General features: G+C 50.5%; 1 protein-coding gene across 3 annotated transcripts in view; it reads right to left on the bottom strand.

Moving 5' to 3' along the window:
- Positions 1-12,240, bottom strand: part of LOC139228792 (CTD nuclear envelope phosphatase 1-like) — a 48,232-nt gene that overhangs the window by 14,249 nt on the left and 21,743 nt on the right. For all 3 annotated transcript variants that reach the window (XM_070860166.1, XM_070860168.1, XM_070860167.1), the window contains exons 4-5: positions 9,566-9,637; positions 3,021-3,137 (exon numbers count right to left, since the gene is read on the bottom strand). In XM_070860166.1, coding sequence (XP_070716267.1) covers positions 3,021-3,137; positions 9,566-9,637 — 189 coding nt within the window. The remainder of the gene's footprint in view (positions 1-3,020; positions 3,138-9,565; positions 9,638-12,240) is intronic.

Here is a 12,240-nt window from a genome sequence, read left to right as displayed (position 1 = left end):
GACAGAGAGGGGGGGGGGAGACAGAGAGGGGGGGGGAGACAGAGAGGGGGGGGGAGACAGAGAGGGGGGGGAGACAGAGAGGGGGGGGGAGACAGAGAGGGGGGGGGAGACAGAGAGGGGGGGGGAGACAGAGAGGGGGGGGGAGACAGAGAGGGGGGGGGAGACAGAGAGGGGGGGGGAGACAGAGAGGGGGGGGGAGACAGAGAGGGGGGGGAGACAGAGAGGGGGGGGGAGACAGAGAGGGGGGGGAGACAGAGAGGGGGGGAGACAGAGAGGGGGGGGGAGACAGAGAGGGGGGGGGAGACAGAGAGGGGGGGGGAGACAGAGAGGGGGGGGGAGACAGAGAGGGGGGGGAGACAGAGAGGGGGGGGGAGACAGAGAGGGGGGGGGAGACAGAGAGGGGGGGGGAGACAGAGAGGGGGGGGGAGACAGAGAGGGGGGGGGAGACAGAGAGGGGGGGGGAGACAGAGAGGGGGGGGGAGACAGAGAGGGGGGGGGAGACAGAGAGGGGGGGGGAGACAGAGAGGGGGGGGGAGACAGAGAGGGGGGGGGAGACAGAGAGGGGGGGGGAGACAGAGAGGGGGGGGGAGACAGAGAGGGGGGGGGAGACAGAGAGGGGGGGGGAGACAGAGAGGGGGGGGGAGACAGAGAGGGGGGGGGAGACAGAGAGGGGGGGGGAGACAGAGAGGGGGGGGAGACAGAGAGGGGGGGGGAGACAGAGAGGGGGGGGGAGACAGAGAGGGGGGGGGAGACAGAGAGGGGGGGGGAGACAGAGAGGGGGGGGAGACAGAGAGGGGGGGGGAGACAGAGAGGGGGGGGAGACAGAGAGGGGGGGGGAGACAGAGAGGGGGGGGGAGACAGAGAGGGGGGGGGAGACAGAGAGGGGGGGGGAGACAGAGAGGGGGGGGGAGACAGAGAGGGGGGGGGAGACAGAGAGGGGGGGGGAGACAGAGAGGGGGGGGGAGACAGAGAGGGGGGGGGAGACAGAGAGGGGGGGGGAGACAGAGAGGGGGGGGGGGGGGGGAGACAGAGGGGGGGGAGACAGAGAGGGGGGGGGAGACAGAGAGGGGGGGGGAGACAGAGAGGGGGGGGGAGACAGAGAGGGGGGGGAGACAGAGAGGGGGGGGGAGACAGAGAGGGGGGGGGAGACAGAGAGGGGGGGGGAGACAGAGAGGGGGGGGGAGACAGAGAGGGGGGGGGGAGACAGAGAGGGGGGGGGAGACAGAGAGGGGGGGGGAGACAGAGAGGGGGGGGGGAGACAGAGAGGGGGGGGGGAGACAGAGAGGGGGGGGGGAGACAGAGAGGGGGGGGGAGACAGAGAGGGGGGGGGAGACAGAGAGGGGGGGGGAGACAGAGAGGGGGGGGGGAGACAGAGAGGGGGGGGAGAGACAGAGAGGGGGGGGAAGAGACAGAGAGGGGGGGGGGGAAGAGACAGAGAGAGGGGGGGGGGAAGAGACAGAGAGGGGGGGGGGGGAAGAGACAGAGAGGGGGGGGGGGAAGAGACAGAGAGGGGGGGGGGGAAGAGACAGAGAGGGGGGGGGGGAAGAGACAGAGAGGGGGGGGGGAAGAGACAGAGAGGGGGGGGGGAAGAGACAGAGAGGGGGGGGGGAAGAGACAGAGAGGGGGGGGGGGGAAGAGACAGAGAGGGGGGGGGGGGAAGAGACAGAGAGGGGGGGGGGAAGAGACAGAGAGGGGGGGGGGGAAGAGACAGAGAGGGGGGGGGGGAAGAGACAGAGAGGGGGGGGGGAAGAGACAGAGAGGGGGGGGGGGGAAGAGACAGAGAGGGGGGGGGGGAAGAGACAGAGAGGGGGGGGGAAGAGACAGAGAGGGGGGGGGAAGAGACAGAGAGGGGGGGGGGAAGAGACAGAGAGGGGGGGGGGAAGAGACAGAGAGGGGGGGGGGGGAAGAGACAGAGAGGGGGGGGGGGAAGAGACAGAGAGGGGGGGGGGAAGAGACAGAGAGGGGGGGGGGAAGAGACAGAGAGGGGGGGGGAAGAGACAGAGAGGGGGGGGGGGAAGAGACAGAGAGGGGGGGGGGGAAGAGACAGAGAGGGGGGGGGGAAGAGACAGAGAGGGGGGGGGGGAAGAGACAGAGAGGGGGGGGGGAAGAGACAGAGAGGGGGGGGGGAAGAGACAGAGAGGGGGGGGGGAAGAGACAGAGAGGGGGGGGGGAAGAGACAGAGAGGGGGGGGGGAAGAGACAGAGAGGGGGGGGGGGGAAGAGACAGAGAGGGGGGGGGGGAAGAGACAGAGAGGGGGGGGGAAGAGACAGAGAGGGGGGGGAAGAGACAGAGAGGGGGGGGAAGAGACAGAGAGGGGGGGGAAGAGACAGAGAGGGGGGGGAAGAGACAGAGGGAGGGGGGGGAAGAGACAGAGGGGGGGGGGGGAAGAGACAGAGGGGGGGGGGGGAAGAGACAGAGGGGGGGGGGGAAGAGACAGAGGGGGGGGGGGAAGAGACAGAGGGGGGGGGGAAGAGACAGAGGGGGGGGGGGAAGAGACAGAGGGGGGGGGGGGAAGAGACAGAGGGGGGGGGGGGAAGAGACAGAGGGGGGGGGGAAGAGACAGAGGGGGGGGGGAAGAGACAGAGGGGGGGGGAAGAGACAGAGGGGGGGGGAAGAGACAGAGGGGGGGGGAAGAGACAGAGGGGGGGGGAAGAGACAGAGGGGGGGGGAAGAGACAGAGGGGGGGGGAAGAGACAGAGGGGGGGGGAAGAGACAGAGGGGGGGGGAAGAGACAGAGGGGGGGGGAAGAGACAGAGGGGGGGGGGAAGAGACAGAGGGGGGGGGGGAAGAGACAGAGGGGGGGGGGAAGAGACAGAGGGGGGGGGGAAGAGACAGAGGGGGGGGGGGAAGAGACAGAGGGGGGGGGGGGGAAGAGACAGAGGGGGGGGGGGGGGGGAAGAGACAGAGGGGGGGGGGGGGGGAGAACGATAGAGAAATTATATCAAACTTCACTCACGAGACAATGTTTCAGACATCTCATTACACTCTGCGCTGGTTATGGAGGATCTGCGGTTCCGTACCTGTCTGTAGTATCGTCGGTTTAATATTTTCTTCTTGTTGTCTAGTTTGTCTGCTACAGCTGCACCATAGATCTCCATACTAGCAGTGAAAATCACCAACTCGTACCACCGGCTGGCCTGGCAAAAACAGTCACAGCTGTGTATTATCGTGGAATACGGCACACTTTATTTTAAATAAAAACCCTCATTTATTTATATAATGGCAGAAAGTGAAACATATTGTGAGATTAAAGCTTCCCTCAGGCCCCCCGCAACGCGCCTCAGCATCGCTTCTACTGCTGCACCAGTACAATACTTCCAGTCAACGTTTGTCTCAAGACTGTCAGTAACTGGATTACTCAGAAGAAGCCAATTATTACAAATAAAGCACTTACTATGAGCAAAGTGTCAAACAGCAGCTAATGAGCAGAGATGCAGAAGTGGAAGTATAACATGGAGTACAGGAAAATCATCGCGACTCAAAAGGAGCTTGCTGAGAACTGCACATCAGATCACAGGCACAGCATTCATTTGCAGCCAGCGTCTCCTAGTTTATATTCCACGGCTGCAAAATTCAACTCAATTATAGGACTAGACTTTATCACTATCGCCCAAAAATGGGTGATATTTCCGGTGTTAGTGGTGGTTTTATTTCTCAGGATCGGCGGAATATCGCCCATTTTTTAAAAATTGCTAGTTTCGCCTTTTTAATTTGGGCAATATCCATAGCGATGTGAAATGGGCGATAGCAATGTAGTTCAGTTGTGCAAGGCTGGCGTCCATTGCAACGGCCGTTCTGCGCATGCATGGTTTTTTTTTCAGGCAATTAACTTTTCCCACGATTCAGGTCAGGGGTCATCTGTGCATGCTCAGAAGGCAAAGGGAAGGGAGAGTGACACTGCATTTTGTCTTTAGAGCTGAACAGGAAGACTGTGTTGAGGCTAGCAAAAAGAAAAACCGGATTCTTAATGAAAAAAAATGGAGATGGATTACGAGGAGTCGGGAGTGAGTGATGTTGGCAAGGTGGCAGATGTGGGTGAGGAAGAGATTGATTTGGCGGAGGTTGGTGGAAGGAGAGCTAAACGCTTTTCAGATGAGGCAAACGCAGCCAGCCCTTTGTCCACTAGGTGGAAACTCGGTGGGGCCAATTAACCCGGGACGGTCGTGGGAAACCCCTCTGCCCCGCATATACCAAAGAATCTGGGCGGAGATCGCCGAAGTTGTTTCATCGGCGGCCCACGATGTTCGCGAGCCAAACCAATGCCGCAAGTGCTGGAACGACCTGGTTGGGTCTGCAAGAGTAAGTATTAAATTATTAAATTTATAACTAACGATGCACCGACTCATTAATTAAAATGTAAATCTGCCGGATTGTAATTAAGCTGAGTAATCTTGGTGTCACACATTAGTTCCTAACCACGATCTTCTCTGAACGTAGAGGTTATAACCATGCATCAATTGCATACAAAGCGTATTAGCATATAACCTTAACGAGGAATAGCATGGGCGATGACGAATTGTGGATTATAATATCTGTGTTCTGTAATAGTACCTAGACAATTAGCTTATGCCATGCTCGTCACCTTTGCAGAAGATGATATCGAAGAATCACGCCGAGTCCAAGAGGAGGGCCTGCTGATCTACATCAATTAACAGACCTAGAGGAGCGGGCCTCAGCACTTGTCGGTGCTCAATCATTCGGCCACCCGTGGTGGTGCTGATGCCATTGAGTGTAATGTATAAACCATTGGTAATTTAATGCCATTTGAGTACAATATATGAATGATGTAATGCTATGTAACTATTGATCATGAAATGCCATTGTAATGCCATGCAGCTTCTATACTCATGTTAATTATATGTGATGTCTGGCGGTGATATTTATTGCAGTAGTGTTGCTCCTCGTACATATGCCTGTGCAGTGTAACCATTCTCATCTCACCCTGGCGCCTCCTCTTCTAACCTCAATTATGTTTTCTAGCTCCCCAGGCGCAACGCAGGAACTTGGAGGCCCCTGGAGCATCACCTCTTCTGGTACAGGTTGTGCTAACCACAGAAGAGACAACTGAGGAGGATGATGTGCCTCAACCCAAGGGCAGGTTGAGGCCTCAACTCAAGGGTCTAATATACCTGCGGCCACGTCCTCATCAACGGATGAAGTAGCAGCACCAAGTGTCTTGCAGCAGGGTACTCAGTGGTCCAGCACCTACGCCGACCCCACGGAGGTTAGTTCGGCGAGGTAGGCATGCGCAACAGTCAACCTGGACATAGTCTCACTATCGAGGGCGAGTGTTGACATTGGTCGAGAGCTCCTCCAGGTGATAGGTGGACTGACCGGTAACATTGCCGCACTCTGCGCGTATTTCGGAGGGCATGGCGCAGGTGGTTGCGGCAATGGCTGATTCAGTCGATGCCATGCGGCAGACAGTGGTCTCGGGATATGGCACTGCGCCCCGAGGTGCCGTATCACCTATGCCGACAGATGCAAGTCAGGAGGAAGCAGTTGCTTCGACTCTGTTTATTTGGAAAAGTCTTCTCCAGCTTCCCAAGTTGTGGCTGCCACCACCACCCACCTCCCCCGCCCTCCCCACCCCGGCTTGGTGTTAATGCAGGTAGAAGGGGGAGTGGGAAAGGGGGGGGGCGTTTAAGACCGGGGGCCAGGTGGAGGAAGAGGAAAATATGGCCGCAGGTGGGTGGGGTCTTATTCTTGTTAAGTTGTTGATTGTTGGCGAGGTTATTGTTGGAGTTATTAAACATTTATTGACTGTTGGGTGGGGGTGTTTGTGTCCTGTTATGCAAAAGGGATATACAGTTGTAGCAGGCAAAGAGCAGACAGATAGGTGGTCACAACACAATGCTGATGGGTAGTGAACTCATCAGTATTAGGACGGTCTGAGGAATCAGTGATGGTAGGATTATAATTACCTATTGTATGTAACACTTGCTTATGAAGGTATAGCACACTTAATAAATTAAAACTTTATGGGTAATTCATCCTTAACCTTAGTAACACAACAAAACAGAAGTCAGCAGTTACAATTTTGATTAGAAGTCTCGAAGGAAGAGATAAGAAAGGCAGTATTTTGGAACAGTTACTTCAGGCGTCATTTAGACTATGGCAAAGTGCAAATCACAGAACAAAATTAACATATAATCGGAGATGGACAATTGCATGTACCACTCAGCCAGTCTGATGAGACAAAAAATCAATGTAACTCCGTTGATAGCAATAGACCCATCGATGATTTTGTAGGAGGGTAGCTCCTCTCCAAAACCTGTATGAATTATACTTGAAACCTCTTGTATTTTGAAGGTTCCACGAGTGTACTTTCCCTTGCATTTGCTCGAAATAAAGCCGGCTAAACTGAAGGTTTAATTTGTTTGATCCCGTGGCCGTTATACGGAGGGTGAAAGACGAGCAGGTAGTCTGCCCCGAGGAAGAGAAGTTTTCCTTTTACCCCAGTTATATTTTAATTGTTATTGAAAAATTATCAAAAATTTGTTGACTGTTGGGTGTGGTGAGGAGATGGGTGTTTATATTCAATTATTTATTTAATGTACATTTGTTTTAAAAAATGTTTTTATATAAAGTGTTTAAAAATCTTTAATAATTTAACACTTTAAAAAAGGGTTAAATTATTAAAGATTTTTATTTAACTTACAATTGTTGTGTAGCGTCTTATAATAACAGAAAGGTTAAACATCAATACAATGGGTGCGAACAATGGCTGCGAACAATGGCCAGACAAGGATGTAACGTAATGCAACTATAACTGTCATCAACTTAATTTCACTTCTTGCAGCTACGTAACTACCACGGGGCTTTTCCAATGTTTTGGGGGGAGGCATGAGTTCATCGCCAGGCTGATTGTTTCTTCCCCCCCCCCCACCCCCACCAGAGGTCCTCGTCCTCCCCCCTCTCCTGAGGTGGACTGGCTTGTCCCCTCTTGATAGCCAAGTTATGCAACATGCAGCACACCACAATGAACTCAGCGACCTGCTCAGGGTGTTCTTGTAGGTTGCCTCCCAAGTGGTCCAGGCATCTGAAGCACTGCTTCAGCACTCAACTGTTTGACGATATTGCGTGTGGCTATATGGCTTTCATTGTAGCGCATCTCAGCTTCTGTCGGAGTCTTTCGCAGGGGTGTCATGAGCCAGCTGGCAAGGCCATACCCTTTATCCCCCAGCATCGAACCGTGACCTTGTGGCTGACTCAAACAGGTCAGAGACAGTGCTCTCACACAAGATATATGCATCATGGATGCTACATGGAAAATTTGCATTTACTGCCATGATTATTTGCTTGTGGTTGACAACAAGTTGCACATTCAGGGAGTGTAATCCCTTTTGGTTACGGTAAACCTCTGCATCCTCTAAAAAAGGTACTCGCAGGGCGATGTGCATACAGTTTATTGCACCCTGTATCTTGGGGAAGTTTGCTATTCGAGAACCCCAAAGCCCTCTCATGCTATGCCTCCCTGGTCATAGGGAAGTTTATAAAGTCCATCCTACGACCGTAAAGGGCTTCAGTCACCTGTCGAATACAGCAATGTGTGGAGTGCTGAGAGATGCAGCAAATGTCATCAGCTGAGGCATGAAAGGAGCCTGATGCATAGAAGGAAAGTACCGCAGTAACCAGTCCAGGTATGATTGCTTATCCCTGTAAGGTGGTCTCCTCAGCAGTCTGCCACCCTCTTTGAAGAGCATTATGTACCCAATGAACCATCTCTATTCTGCAGCATGCGAGTATGCTGTAGTCATCAATACTGGCTGAAAAATTACAGGCCCCATTACTATAAATGCCCTAATCGGTCTTCAAAATGATTAAATTGTCCTCTACAAATACAATATAAACTCAAAATTCACCAATGTGATTAAATGATTGTCAAGAATTTAAAACGCCCTTAAAATCACTCCCATTAACTTGAAGCAGCCTTTTAGGAAAAGTCCTCCGATTTACAAAATGCCGTCCATACCGCTGGGTTATGGTCAGGTGAGTGCAGCTTTTCTTGAGCGTCTTTTTGGGCGGTATATGGGCAAGATGCTGAAAGTAGCGCTCGGCGATAATCTGGGCGATATTTGCGCGTTAGTTTCCAGTATAAACAGTCTTCTGGGTGGTACACGAGTGAAATCAGATTTTATTAAAAAACTATGGGTGGGCGGTTCAGCTCATTCCCGACGGTAATCATATGCCGAAAGTTTCGCCGGCGATAAGTGAGCAATAATTAGGAGTTAGTTTCCATTTATAATCAAATATGGGCGGTAAACAGAATCTCAGCGGTTATATGGGCAATAAATGGGCGGATATATGCCGAAAGTCTAGCCCGTAATCTTACCGCATCCACTCCCAACAACTTACATTTATAGAGCACCTAGAATGTATTAAAACGTCCCAGGGTGCTTCACAGAAGTGTTATCAGCCAGTAAGCTGTAAACGTATTAAAAGCAGACAAATTATTTTGGCTTTTGTGGATGCAAAACTACAGAATAACTATACCCTAAAATACAGTTTAAAAAAAACACACTGGCCATCCTGCTGCTTGAAGGGACGAAACATACAAAATTCTTATAGGGCTAGTCAGGGTAGATGCAGGGAAGATGTTTCCTCTGGCTAGGGAGTCTAGAGCCAGGGGTCAGTCTCAGAATTTAGGTCAGCCATTTAGGTCTGAGATGAGGAGAAGCTTCTTCACTCAAGGTGATGAATCTTTGGAATTCTCTACCAGAGGGTTGAGTGTATATTCAAGACAGAGATTGATAGATTCTTGAATATTAAGGGAATCATGGGATATGGGGACAGTGGAGGTAGAAATCAGCCATGATCTTATTGAATGGGGGAGCAGGCTCGAGGCCAAATGGCCTACTCCCAATTCTGATGAACTTATGAATCCCCCAACAGTTTACTTCATCACAGAATCCGTTTCTTGTGGCATAGGGCCATATAGACCATGAAGGTCACAGATTCAATCCCGAGTTTGGGCTGAGAGCTGATCTCAGTGAGCTACTCTGACTGGCCTTGAAGGTTGGAACAGAACGGGGGACCTATTCAAATCATTCACAGCTCCCGCTCCCAATTGCTATCCGGGGATTCCGAGGGAAAGTGCCTGGAGACTGGGAGAGGATCAAACTGGATGTTGATGCCCCTTGCAGTCGAATAGCCTCATACTCGATGAATGGCCAACTGGGTGAAGCACTAGAAGGAACCAGTGGGCACTGAATCATATTCCAAGCTTTAAGTCACTTTGATGTTCCCCTTGGAACCAAAACCCTGCACAAGTCAGCATCCATGGACCAATATTCCAGCATGTCTCAGTGTCCACAGAATCATATCGAAGCATCTCGGTGTCTTGGAAACAAAAAAAGTTGGATGGGCTAAAAAAAAAAACGCACCACCATTTTCATTCATTCTCTTCACTTTGTCAGACACACAAGTTACAGATCAGTGCAACAAAATGTTTTTGATGGCTGCGCTCAAAACTGATAATAAAATTCCGTTCCACATTAATGCAATTTTTTTTTCAAAGTGGGTTAGGAATTTAAAATTCATAATATGTTTCCAGCTAACTCACCACTTCTAGAAAGAAGTCCACATGAGGCCTTTTATGTACAAAAAATCTGATTGGATGTCGGTCAACAAGTACCTGAACAGAGAGAAAGTGTCGTTAATACTCTGACTTTAAAACACTCAGCAAATAACCAGCCCTCACAGCAAAAGGACTCCCGGAGTAAGTTAAAACTAAAACTCAATTCTAGACCATTTTGCAGCATTCATTAAGTGAATTCCATTTATCACTAGGCTTATTAAAAGGAAGCACACTTCACCTCACACACTTTGATGTGAAAGAAAATTCTCGTGCAATACTTTTAGTCACCTCAACTGCTGCCACCACTTACGGCAGATAGGTTAACCACCAGTTCTCCACCCAACCATCATAAAAGAGAAAGAATGTGTGTTTATATCATATCTCTCAGGACATCTAGAGTACTTCTTCAATGCCTCCCTCCATTGTTCAGCTGTCTGGATCCAACCCTTGCTTGGTTCAACTTTTATCTATTTAATCGTACCGATGGCCTCTCTGCCCATTCTTGCACAGTCACCTCAGGAATCCCTCATAACGATCCATCCGTGGCCCCCTCCTCATGTACACAGTGCCTCTTGGAAACACCAAGCAAAACTATGCACATGACCAGCAATGCATCACTTACTTCCCTCCACCTGCTTGTGCCACCACACTGCTTGCCCAACATGTCTTCTTGAATGAGCAGTAATTTCCTCCAGCTAAATATCAAGACCAAAGCTGTCTCTTTGGTCCCCACCACAAACCTCCATAGCATTGTCATCACCCGCTATCCCCCGCCCACCTTAAACTGTAGCTCATCCAATGCTCTGCCGCCAATAACCCATCCTACATCAAGTCACATTCGCCCTTATGGACCAACACGGATCCCTGATTTCCACCCCCCCAATCAAATTTAGAATTCCCATGCTCGCATTTAAATCCCACCACAGGCTCGCCCCTCTTCATCAGTGTAGCCTCCTCCAGCACTACAACTCCTGCCCCCGAACTCCATTCTTCAGACTCTGGTCTCCAATACACATTGGCGACTAGGTCTTCAGTCACCTAGGCCCCAGACTCTGGAAATCCCTCCCGAACCCTTTCACCTTTGCACCTCCATCTCCAACTTCAAGATCCTGTTTAAAACCCATCTCTGACCAAGCTTTTGGTTCCCCCCCCTCATAATTCCTTGGCTCAATGTCATTTTCCGTACACCTCTGAAGTGCCGTGGAAAGCTTTTCTAGATTAAAGACGCCACAAATATTATTTGGACAAGCTACATGTTTTCTCTAGATAATGCAAATTTGAATGTACAAAATCTAAATGTTACCACTGAGCATTTTTACAGGTTATGAAATAATTCACATGCCCACCATAACCCATTCAAAGGCAAGGGGAAACAGCCAGTGGTACTGTACCATTTCTGTGCCGACTGCTCATACCCACTCAAGAAAGCCAACTTTCCCCATGGTGCACAGGGATGGAAAACAGGAAACATTTGTTGTTGGTGGGAAGCACGAAACAAATTCAAAACACATTGCTGAGCAACTTTCAACACTGAGCACTTCCTGTCCTCCAGCCAAGTAACCAATGGATCTCCAGACTAGCTCACATGTGGTGGACATGAACAGTCCCATATGTTGAACATTATAAAATTCTTCTCAATGTGAAACAGGATAGCATCAGCCTTTTTCTACAATTATTGAGCCATTGCTTGAATGCAATTTTTGTGTGTGTAAATTTAATTAGCGGAACTTCACCATCTAAAAGTTAGCATTGTCTTTTCGGTTAAGAGTATTTCAACCTGGGTAAACATTAGAAGTACATTTCCACAGGAGCCCTGGAGAGAGAGAGAGAGGACAATCCTACAGGCAGGATCTGGGAGAGGTGCATGGAGGGAAGGATGTTAGATTGATGAGGTTGACATCATCACCATTTTTTGACTGCAATTAAATCTCTACAGACAAATCAGATTCTTCAAGGAGAAAAGTCACCTCAGGACACTGCCTGCTCCACCATTCAATAAGATCATGGCTGATCTGATCTTGGCCTCAACGCCACTTTCCTGCCTGCTCCCCATAACCTTTGACTCCCCTATTGTTCAAAAATCTGTCCATCTCTACCTTAAATATATTCAATGACCCACCCTCCACAGCTCTCTAGGTTAGAGAATTCCAAAGATTCACAACTCTCAGAAGAAATTCCTCATCAGTTTTAAATACGTGACCCCCTTATTCTGAAACTATGCCCCCTACTTCGAGAGGAGAATCATCCTCTCTGCATCTACCCTGTCCAGTCACCTCAGAATCTTAAGTTTCAATAAGATCCCCTCATTCATCTAAACCCCAATGAGTATAGGCCCAACCTTTCTTCATAAGACAACCCCTTCATCTCAGGAATCAACCTAGCGAACCTTCACTGAATTGCCTCCAATGCAACTACATCACTCCTTAAATGAGACCAAAACTGTATGCAGTATTCCAGGAGTGGTCTCACGAATACCCTGTACAGTTGTAGCAAGACTTCCCTACTTTTATACTCTATCCCCCTTGCAATAAATGACAACATTCCATTTGCCTTCCTAATTACTTGCTGTACCTGCATGCTAACTTTGTTTCATGTACAAGGACCCCCAGCTTTTTGTAGTTTCTCTCCATTTAAATAATAATAATTTGCTTTTTTATTCT

This window comes from Pristiophorus japonicus, chromosome 18, assembly GCF_044704955.1.
Source record: "Pristiophorus japonicus isolate sPriJap1 chromosome 18, sPriJap1.hap1, whole genome shotgun sequence".
In the NCBI taxonomy this organism is placed as follows: domain Eukaryota; kingdom Metazoa; phylum Chordata; class Chondrichthyes; family Pristiophoridae; genus Pristiophorus; species Pristiophorus japonicus.
Note: the sequence above shows the minus strand (reverse complement) of the source record. Positions and strands in the feature narration are given on the sequence as shown.